Raw genomic sequence first — 10,715 nt, forward strand, 5'->3', positions numbered from 1 at the left:
AACTCTAACAAATATGATTTTTGTTAAATGAATTTTAATGATCAGAATTTTTCTAACAAAAATTTTGACAAACAAATTAAAGCATTTAGTTAAAATAATTAAATATTTTATAGTTAGTCAATTAAATATTTATTTCAGTAATTGGCTTCCAGATTGTGGTGAGACACTAGACCTTCTTAGATATTGGAACAACAATTACTTTCTAGACAAAGCCTTTTAAAGAAATTAAATATTTAACTTTCTCTCTGAAAGCGAAAAACATAATTAACTTAAGCATGTTTTTGGAACCCAATATAAGTTCCTTCCTACTGGGTTAATTAAAAATTTTTGAGGAATATATTTTCTAGATAGTTTTCTAATTTTCCCCTTGTAATATCTAAATTACCAATTTAACCCTTTATAGTTCTTGAAATTTGAAGCAGACAAATTTAAACATGCAAAATTTTTTAAATTTTCTATTTGATCCTTTAAATTTACATTCTCAATGTTTAATTTTTCAAGACCCTCTATTTCTATTTTCAATTTTTCATTTCCAGTTTTAATCTCGTCAAGGTCTTCTAATCAACAAGATATAGCTAAGGTTGATTTTAACTTTTTATTTTTTTAATTTACAGTAATTTTTTGATAATAGTTTTATAAACTGAAATGACTTGTCAGGGGGAAGAGATCCTACCTGACTTATCTCGTTGATCTCGCAATCTGAAGCTCCCCTTGAAGTGCTGCTTTCTTCTGATGTCGCTCCCCCTTCATCGATGCTCTCGATGCTCATTTTGGGCGAGTTTGCTTCGTCTTCATCTTCTTGGTGACTTTCCACTGGCGCAAGTCCGACGAGGGCTTCGATCTCTGACTTGGACGACATTTCGTCCCACGTCACCTTTAGATTATGCTTGTCTAGGGTAACTTCTTATTCTATTCTTTGTCCTTGCCCTTATCCTTGCTCTTCAATTTAGGACAGTTGTGTTCCACGTACCCTTTTTCATTGTAGTGGTAGCAGTTTACCTATCTTTTCCTTTTTGTACTCTGCACTTGATTAAATCTTTTAGATTTAAATAATGTTTTAAATCTACTTACCATGAATGCCATTTCATATTCCTCAAGAGAAGAGATTCAGAATCTTGTTCGTCCATCTTTACCTTTAAGGCAATATTGTGCTTTGGCTCATTCTTTAAATCTGCATATCTTATTTCATGGACTTCAAAAGTTGAAAACATTTCTTCTAAAGTACTTCATTCTAGATCCTTAGATATATAATAAACATCTACTAATAATGCCCATTCAGTAGTTCTAGGAAATGTGTTAAGCGTATACCTTAGCGAATCTCAGTTGCTTACCTTTTCTCTGAGATTCATGAGTCCGGTGATGAGTTCCTTGATTCTTGAGTGGAGGTGTGCGACAACTTCGCTTTCTTCTAACCGGAGGTTACTAATATGATTCCAGAGCAGGTCTCGTATCACTAGTTTTGCCTCTGAGGTCCCTTCATGTAGTTCCAAAAATTTCTCCCAGAGTTCCTTGGCTGACTCGTAGGCTCTGATATGGTTGACTTCTTGAGGTGGTAAAATGCTAAGCAGATGAAACTCTGTTTTTCCATTTGCCACGAAGTTGGCTTGCTCCTTCTTCGTCTACTAATATTCTTCTTTGTCTTTCGGGACTACAAAACCATATTTCATAATTATTAATAATTCAAAATCTGTTTTAAAAAATACCTCCATCTTTTTCTTCTAGCTCGCAAATTCCCCCTCGAACTTTGGTGGGTTAATACTCGGTTCGACAATCTTGTGTGCTTCGTTCAGCGATTAGTCCTCCCGAAGTGAACCCGCTCTGATACCAATTGTAGGACCCTTTGACGACCGACTATAGGTGGGTGAATAGCCCTGTAAAAAATAACACGAACCTTCCTTGAACGTTATAGCTTAATTAAAGTAACACTTGCATAAAAATAAATAAGAAACTAGACAGAAGAGGCACAACGAGGTTTACTTGGTTACAACTGGAGAGGTTGTTAATCCAAGGAAGTTAAAGCTCACTATCAAAGTCTCCTTTAGGCGGAGAAGCCTCTTACAATATTGATGGCTCACAAACAAGTAATATTATAAACTAGAAGCGTTTATAAGTGTTGTTCTGAACCATTTGGACCAGGGCTATATTTATAACCTTGGTCGGGATGCCTGGAAGGGTTCCAGGCGCCTCTAGGGGGATAAAACTTTATCCTTATTACAACGGATCGCGTTTGATGTGATCTGGATAAAATTCTTTGTTTGGGCGCCTGGACTCAGTTCGAGCGCCTAGACTCAGTCTAGGCGCCCGAACCTAAGTTAACATTATGTTAATTGTTTAGTCCGGGTTCTTGCTCCGGTTCTGCTTGCTTGGGTCCAGATCTTTTGTTTCGGCTCTAGCTCTGCTTGCTTGGGTGATTTTGATCATCCGGAATAAGGCTCATCCGAACCCATTTTCTGTCCTTGGAGCAATCTTCAGCTCCGGCTTCTCATCCCTTAGAAATGTCGCGCGCCTCCTTCTCATCCGTACGCATACTCTTCCGCAGCATATCGTCCCTCGGACGCACCGAGCCCATTGACTCTCTCCCACACTGTCCTTCTCGCTAGCTATGTCTTTCGCTCGACTTCCTGTGCTCCTAAGTTCCTACACACTTACACACAGGGGTTACAAATCAACAGGACATAACTTGACTTGGTTGATCACATCAAAACTACCTTGGGGTACTAACACCTTGGTTATATAATCTAGGGCATCCCTCTATAGGATCCACAAATATGCATAATCATTCAATCAAACATGAGAATTAAGCCCAAACACATTCATTCATATAAGATCAAATAGATATAAAGCATGCTAACATTATTTAGATAGGAAATTGGTATATCCATGAGTTCTACATTAATTCACACCACAATTACTCCCTTTGTTGGGTTTTTCGGGCCGCGAAAACCGCTTTTTCACGTCGCGGAAACCCCGAATCGTAAACGGAACTTAGCATTATTGATTCCAAATTTAACTTATCTGTTCTTAATGGTTTAGACTTGGATCGCAAACGATGCTTAACATTATTGATCCAAAATCCACCTATGTTATAAATTCAATTAAATATTAATTTCTAAAATTGGCTTCCAGGATTGCATGGCGAGACACTAGTCCTTCTTGAATATGGGATCATCCACCACCGCCTAGACAAAGCCTTTTAAAGAAATCTAATATTTAATTTCCTTATATAACTCTAGGTTTAACCAAAAGAAACAATCGAATCACAAATTCGAAAAACAAAACAAATGAAACACAACTTCGAATATCTAATCCGAAAATCTAGAATCTCTAGTCTCTTGTGTTTGGAATTCATACAAAGAAAAACTAGTATGATGCGGAAAAGAATTACTAGTTATACCTTTCTTTGTATGCAACGACCTCTTGATCTTCTACCGTATTCCTCTTCTTATTTCGGACGTTGTGTGGGCAACGACCTACCGAGATGAGAGCCACCCAAACCCTTCTTCTTCCTTCTTACAAGTTTCGGCCAAGCACTTCTCTTTAGGATGAAGAGTTTCAGCCACCACCACCAAGCTCCAAGGGATGCTCGAAACAAAACCTTATTTCTCTCCTTCTTCTCCTAGCTAGAACCAGACACCAACAAAAGCTCCAAGAGAGGGATGAAACCGACCACTAAAAAAGAAGAGAAGAGGAGAAGAGCAAGGTCTAGGGCCGGCCACCACCAAGGAAGAGAGGGAGGAAAATAGAATAGAGTTGTGTCTCATGAAGGCACCCCTATCCCCTCTTTTATATTCCTTGGTTTTGGCAAATAAGGAAAAATTAAATAAAACCTTCCTTATTTTCTTTGTCATGAAAAGGAAAATTTTAATTAATTAAAACCAATTTCCTTTTCCTAAATATCATGGTCGGCCACCTCATTGCTCCAAGCAAGGATAGTTTTAACACAAAATTAAAACTTCCTAATTTGTTTCCGGAAATTTTAAAATAAAAATTTCTCTATTAATTTTTCCCTTCATAGTTGGTTATAAAAGGAAATTTTATAAATTAAAATCTTTCTATTAAAGTATGTGGATGATTTCCAAAAAGGAAAGTTATCTTTAAAATTAAAATCTTCCTCTCAATCTACAAATAAGGAAAGATATCAAATATTTTCTTAATCTTTTGTAGAAACTATAATAGGAAAAATTTAATTTTAAAACTCTCTTTTAAAATCATGAACATGGTTTCATAAAAGGAAAATTTTATCAAAAATTAAAATCTTCCTTTCAATCTACAAATAAGGAAAGATATCAAATTTTTCTTAATCTTTTATAGAAACTATAAAAGGAAAGATTTAATTTTAAAATTCTCTTTTAAAATCATGAGGATGAGTTCATAAAAGGAAAGTTTTATCAAAAATTAAAAATTTCCTTTTAACTACAAATAAGAAAGATATCAAACCTTTCACTTAATCTTTTGTAGAAAGCTATAAAAGGAAAGATTTAAATTTTAAACTCTCTTTTAAAACCATGGTATCCACATAAGAAAGATTTAAAAAATAAAATCCTTTTTGATTTAATGTGGTCGGCCACACCAAGCTTGGATTCAAGCTAGGGCCGGCCACATAACTTGGCTCATCCTATTTTCTTGGCCGACCCAAACTTGGGTTCCAAGCTTACTTGGACGACCGCCTTAGGATGAGTATAAAGGTGAGTATAATACTTTATTAATAAGAGGCTACGATAGGGACCGAGAGGAGGAATTGGTTTTGGTCTCCCGATGAAATCAAGCTTCCCGTATTCGCCTCGAACACTCAACTTAATTTCATCAATAATAATTCATTTCACTAAAGAATTATTATTGAACTACCGCACCAATCCCAAATTACATTTTGGGCTCCTTCTTATCATGAGTGTGTTAATCTCCCTGTGTTTAAGATGTCGGATGCCCACTAATTAATTGAGTTACTGACAACTCACTTTAATTAATATCTTAGTCCAAGAGTAGTACCACTCAACCTTATTGTCGTGTCGGACTAAGTCCACCTGCAGGGTTTAACATGACAATCCTTATGAGCTCCTCTTGGGGACATTATCAACCTAGATTACTAGGACATAGTTTCCTTCCATAATCAATAACACACACTATAAGTAATATCATTTCCTAACTTATCGAGCCTATTGATTTATCGAGCTAAATCTCACCCTTTGATAAGTCAAAGAAATAAATACTAAATATATGTGTTTGTTATTATATTAGGATTAAGAGCACACACTTCCATAATAACTTAGGTCTTGTTCTTTTATTAAGTCATTATAAAAATAACTTACCTTAAATGGTCCTGCTCAATACACTCAGAGTGTACTAGTGTAATTTATCAATTAAGATAAACTAATATCTAATTATACTACGACTATTTCAATGGTTTGTTCCTTTCCATCTCAGTCGTGATCTACTGTTTATAATTTTTAAGGAATTGATAACATGATCTTCTGTGTGTGACACCACACACCATGTTATCTACAATATAAATTAATCGAACAACTACACTTAACTTATAAATGTAGATATTTGACCAATATGATTCTTATTTCTAAGTAAATGTTTATACAAAAAGCTAGGCTTTTAGTATACATTCCAACAGTTAGCACTCCCTAGAGCCAAGACTTATTTGCCGCTTGAAGATAGCACGATGAACTAGCTGGATCTAATAGTCCAGCTGATTGAAACTATAGTCCGATCGGACAGAATGGACGCTCGGTCCGATTCAACCCTTTGACTAAACAAGTAGGTCGAGTGAAGGACGAGTTCTTGACAATACTTTATAAATTTAATTGGTTGGTCCTTATGAGCGATTGCCTAGTGGGTCACAGGAGAACTCGGTTAGCTGACCATGTAAGCATATTATGGGTCCTCAATACAACAATCTTATATTTCTTGTTGACGTTTTGTGCCACGGAGGGCATATAAACTGTACATTAGAAGTTTTATCTCTATTAAATGTAGAGATTATAAGCCTATTTTGGGAAATGTGTGAGAGCATCTTTATAATCTATCATTTTTTGGATAAGCTTTGAGATTCATGCACAGACAAACATAAACACTATAAAAGGGGGTCTTTATTTACAAGCGACGGTATGTGATGCTATGTATTTTTACACACTCTTACCTATTGTTCTTCTCATTATTCCTCTACTTGACTCGATCATTGACTTGAATATTTGAGGGCCTGTGTCAGGATTCCTTCCTTTCCAACGAGCATTAACGCTCTTGACATGCAAGATCACAAGGAATTTTAATCTAGGCAACATCAGAGTTATTTTTCCAACTAACCATCTTCTCTACTTTTCAAATAGGTTCACAAATCAAATATTTTTTCAAAGTCGATTTGAAAAGCTCACAAACATACTCAATTTCTCTGCATCCTCGGAGTAGTTATGACAATTATTATAGTTTATAATCATAATTATTACGTAATAGTTCTGATAATTATAAGGTTGTGATTTTTAGTTAAATTTATATAATTTTAATAAATTAATCAAATTTATTTAATATAATAATATTGTAAAAAAAATTCAATCAAATTAGAGTAAATCATCTATACAATAATACTGAAAATAAAAGACATTTTTGGAATGAAAAAGAGGACGCGGCTTCCTTAGGTCTTTTTTAAAAAACAGAAGCATCCAAAATGAGAGTAGCCTACCAAATAAACCAAATTAATTGTTTATCTATTATTCATCCTATTAACTGATGTATCGTAGTTACATTAAAACAAAAAATTAATGTAACTACGATACAATGATAAAGTACTTTCCTAGCCGTTTGAATTTCTTGGTCCATAATTCATGATTGCCTCTTGATTTTTACATATTTCGGATGTCGTTTTAATTCAATAAAAAAAAAGCATCCGAACTGCTTTCGTAATTAGTCAAATATCCAAAGTCAATTCTTAACTATGAAGCTGAATAGCTGATTAATTTCTTAAGTAGGAAGATATCTTTAATAAGGTTTTGTTTTTGCCATATATGTTGAATTCTGTAGTTAATTTATTTCAAAATTTATTTTATTTATTTATTCAATACATTACTTTTTTTTTATTATGTTAATTCCCAAACAAATTTAAATCGACCCTCAGCTAACCAACCTAATAAATCACCATCCATTAAAATCCACCTATTTTTCAGGCGTTGGATTCGGATTCATCCCCAAATTAGAAAACGGCGCCAACACCGTTAACGAACCGAATCTGCGGGGTAGTTGGATCTCTTCCAATCGCTTCTCATCAGGCATATGTACTTCTACATCTAGATCGTTAAAATTGGTCAAAGTAACGTGGTCAACCGTCCATTTGATGCGAGTCCCATTCCATGCAATGGTTTGCCCGGAACGCGTCCTCGGCCCTAATCCGCCCAAAACCCTAATCCTCGAAGGAACCTACGGAGATCCTGCGCCGTAGCATCGGGTCGAAGTCAAAGTCGCCTCTCTCTCAGCTTCCTCCTCGACCGCTGACTGATTTGTGTTCGTATTTCGTTCCAATTGGTTTGGTCTTTCTGCTCAGGATTGCAATTGTAATATTCTCTAGGGTCTTCTTTTCTTGTTGCTGCGTTTTTTTGAGGGTTGTTGTGGATTCTTATAGAAATGGAGATGTTGTGCAAATGCCAAAGTAGTGGAGTTTCTCCTGCTCTTTGCTGCTCTGCTGCGGAGTTGTTTGTCGCTGAAGCTGCTTTGGCTGTGGAAAAGATCCTTCTTTCGCTTGTGCTGGCGGTAAGGACAAGTTTTTTTGGGGTTTAATATAATGCCATTCTTCAATTTGTTTTTTATTGCTTTCAATTTGTTTGCAGCTAGTAGGTTTAAGAAATTAGAAATCTGAGATTGATGCAAAGTGTTCAGAGTTTTGTTTTGTTTGTTCTGTGCTTCATTGCTCGTTCTGGAGCCTTTTTTTCTTCATTTGAAATGTGTTGTTTACCTGCACTGCTTGTCTATAGCTTTAAAATGGTGTTGAACTTCTTTGCAATTGTGGTTGTTATCGATGAAGTAGAATTGTGTTTGATTTTTCTTTTGCTCTATTTTGGAGTTGTTTGTTGCTGTAGCCGCTTTGGCTGCAGAAAAAATTTCTTTCACTCTTTCTGGCAGTAAACACTAGTTTTTATGCTCATTTTGATTTCACTTTTTTTTTTGATTTTTTTGCTATTATTCTTATTATTTGCTGCAACTAGTAAGTTTGAGAATTTAGAAATCTGAGATTGATGTGAGTTTTCAGAGTTTTTGTTAGCTTTGTTCTTTAATGTGCTTCATTTCTCGATCTAGGACCTTCTTTACTTTGATTGTGTTGTTCACCTGCACTCCTCTCCTTGTTGGTAGCTTAAAAATGGATGGTGAACTTTGCAACTGGAATTGGAATTCTTGACTAGGTAGAACTGTGTTTGAATTTTGTTTCCCTGTTCGATCACTGGATTAATTGTTGCTGAAGCTGCTTTAACTGCAGAAAGGACTCCTTTTTAGTTTCTTTTCTCATTTCTTCTTGTGCTAAGAGATGTTTTATACATAATCATACAGTTTGCTAATATCCTCGAGCAGTAGGCTTACTGTGCTCATCAGTTTTTTCATCTTTTTCTTTTTCAGGTTTTGTCTAATATAGTGAATTTTCGAAGGTTGCTTAGTTCACTCTTGTTATTTCGCCTTACAATGGGAAAATAAGAACATTCTTGTTTTTGAGTATGAGAATTCTGATAACTTGTGAATTAAGATTTGTGTGCCATAGAATCAATTATCGAAGTGTTCTTCTATATTGGTGATTTTAGGTTCTTAATTTAGATCTTCTCAGATGAGGAGCTCAGAAATCTGACATTCCCCGATACGTTAGATTGCGGTTAGCTAAATTCACAGGTATAATTTAGATGGCATGAACACAAACACCAAAAGGTAATGGAAAGGACATTCTACTATGATAAATCAACATAGTAATACTACAATAAGAAAAGTTAGGATCAACGAAGGATTTATGTTTGTAAAAGATTGCTTATGCTGTAGGTCGTAGAAGTTAAACTCCCGGATCATAAGCCACTAAGACGATTGCAGTTTTCTCTGTTTTTTTTTTTGTGCTCCTGTGCTATTTTTTGTCTTCTGCGCTTGCCTTGACTCGCTACTTAATGTATTCAATTTGTGCTTTTCTCTCTAAGCTGCCATGTATGCATGTTTATGAACTCGTCTTTGTTTACCGAACATTAAGAAGGATAGAGAAAACTACTTCAATGTGATATGTAAAATACATAACTACTTCACTTTCTAAGTCATAGTACCGATTCAGTTCCATGTTTCGTACGATTTTCACTTGATCTGTTTGTGCTAAAGATGAATTGTTTCAGATGGGTTCTTTATCAACTCAAACTGATTCGCTTATTGAACGTCCTGAAGCAATTTATAGGTATCATACTGTTTCTTTCTCCACCATTTACTCAACTATTATGGACTCGACATTGAGCCCTTGGTTAATCATATTATGTTATGCTGTTGTTTTTGTAGGATACTCCACAAAAGCAAACATGAATCAGTGCCGGAGAACAAGGACGATGGTGATTCAGAAGAAGACGAAGAGGATGATGGTGATGATGACCAAGATGGTGATGATCAAGAAGAATATGGAGGGGAAGGTGACCCTTCTGGGGAGGAAAATGACAACGAAGATGATGAAAATGAGGACCCAGAGGCCAATGGCGAAGGTGGAAGTGTTGAAGACGATGATGAAGGCGATGAGGATGATGACGACGATGAGTCAAATGAAGAGGATGAGGAAGACGATGAAGAGGAGCTTCTGAAACCACCGACGAAGAAGAGGAAGTGAAGCACGACGACTTTGTGTTTCAAAAAACTCATTTTAGCTACTGTTTTATCAGAGAATAGCAAGAAGCCTATGAATGAACTTAACTTGTCACTTTTAGCACGTTCTAATATGAAATTTGGGCTTCGTACGGTGGTAAGAGACAGAGTGCACTCCCAAGCAACTAGAATTTAATTTTCATATAGGGTGCAACCTACTGCGATTGAACTACTGATGATGTTAGGTTGTCATGTCAGGAGTCAATATGCTTCTTGGGTTTACTTGGTCGGTGAAATATGTGACCGAATCGTCTATCTTGGAATTAGTTAATTCACAAGAACGAGATACTCCATTATATATATAAAATTCTGGTAGTCCACTTCAAATTGATTAAATTAAAATTAATTGAATCGATTTTTGCCCATGATGACCGGTCATGGCCGGTCCTATGCCCGGATAAAGGAGGAGGGTTGCGTTAGGTTGACAGCCAGCGCCAAACTATGGCAAATATTCAATGAATGAATCCATTAAACTATTGTGCTAATGCTAGGTTGTTCCCCGGAAGGAACGCGTTGCAGGGTCCGACTGTAACGTCTCGGCAAGGACCGCTACATCTCCAGAACTCGCGTGTAGTGATAAATATGCAAGAGTTCGCGTTACAGGGTCCGACTGTAATGTCTCAGCAAGGACCGCTACATCTCCATGAGAACTTGGGTGTAGTGTTAAATAGGCAAGAGTTCACACACTATAGGTTAGATAAGAACAAATATGATAGGAAAACTAATAATCTAAGATTTGGAACATGGAATATAGGAACTCTCACTGGTAAATCAATGGAGGTAGTAGATATGATGATTAAGAGAAAAATTAGTATTTTGTGTGTACAAGAGACAAAATGGACAGGCGAGAAGGCAAAGAT

General features: G+C 35.9%; 1 protein-coding gene across 3 annotated transcripts; it reads left to right on the plus strand.

The window, feature by feature from the left end:
* Positions 1-7,364: 7,364 nt before the first annotated feature.
* Positions 7,365-9,956, plus strand: LOC122018587 (nucleolin-like). 3 transcript variants are annotated; one of them, XM_042575950.1, is made up of 4 exons: positions 7,365-7,497; positions 7,616-7,743; positions 9,345-9,403; positions 9,502-9,956. In XM_042575950.1, the coding sequence occupies exons 2-4, from the start codon at positions 7,618-7,620 to the stop codon at positions 9,818-9,820; spliced, it is 504 nt and encodes a 167-aa protein (XP_042431884.1). In that variant the 5' UTR covers positions 7,365-7,497; positions 7,616-7,617; the 3' UTR covers positions 9,821-9,956. The 3 variants fall into 3 exon arrangements, with proteins under 3 accessions (XP_042431884.1, XP_042431883.1, XP_042431885.1); XM_042575949.1 differs by having other exon boundaries at positions 7,399-7,547; XM_042575951.1 differs by lacking the exon at positions 7,365-7,497 and having other exon boundaries at positions 7,554-7,743.
* Positions 9,957-10,715: the final 759 nt, after the last annotated feature.

Source organism: Zingiber officinale, chromosome 9A, assembly GCF_018446385.1.
Source record: "Zingiber officinale cultivar Zhangliang chromosome 9A, Zo_v1.1, whole genome shotgun sequence".
NCBI classification, from domain to species: domain Eukaryota; kingdom Viridiplantae; phylum Streptophyta; class Magnoliopsida; order Zingiberales; family Zingiberaceae; genus Zingiber; species Zingiber officinale.

What these genes read in the sequence shown, in the direction of transcription:
- LOC122018587 (XM_042575950.1), top strand. Translation starts at nt 7,618, where the DNA reads ATGGAGATGTTGTGCAAATGCCAAAGTAGTGGAGTTTCTCCTGCTCTT. An exon ending in TTCTTTCGCTTGTGCTGGCG is followed by an intron (nt 7,744 to 9,344) that starts GTAAGGACAAGT and finishes GAATTGTTTCAG; the next exon opens with ATGGGTTCTTTATCAACTCA. An exon ending in CGTCCTGAAGCAATTTATAG is followed by an intron (nt 9,404 to 9,501) that starts GTATCATACTGT and finishes TTGTTTTTGTAG; the next exon opens with GATACTCCACAAAAGCAAAC.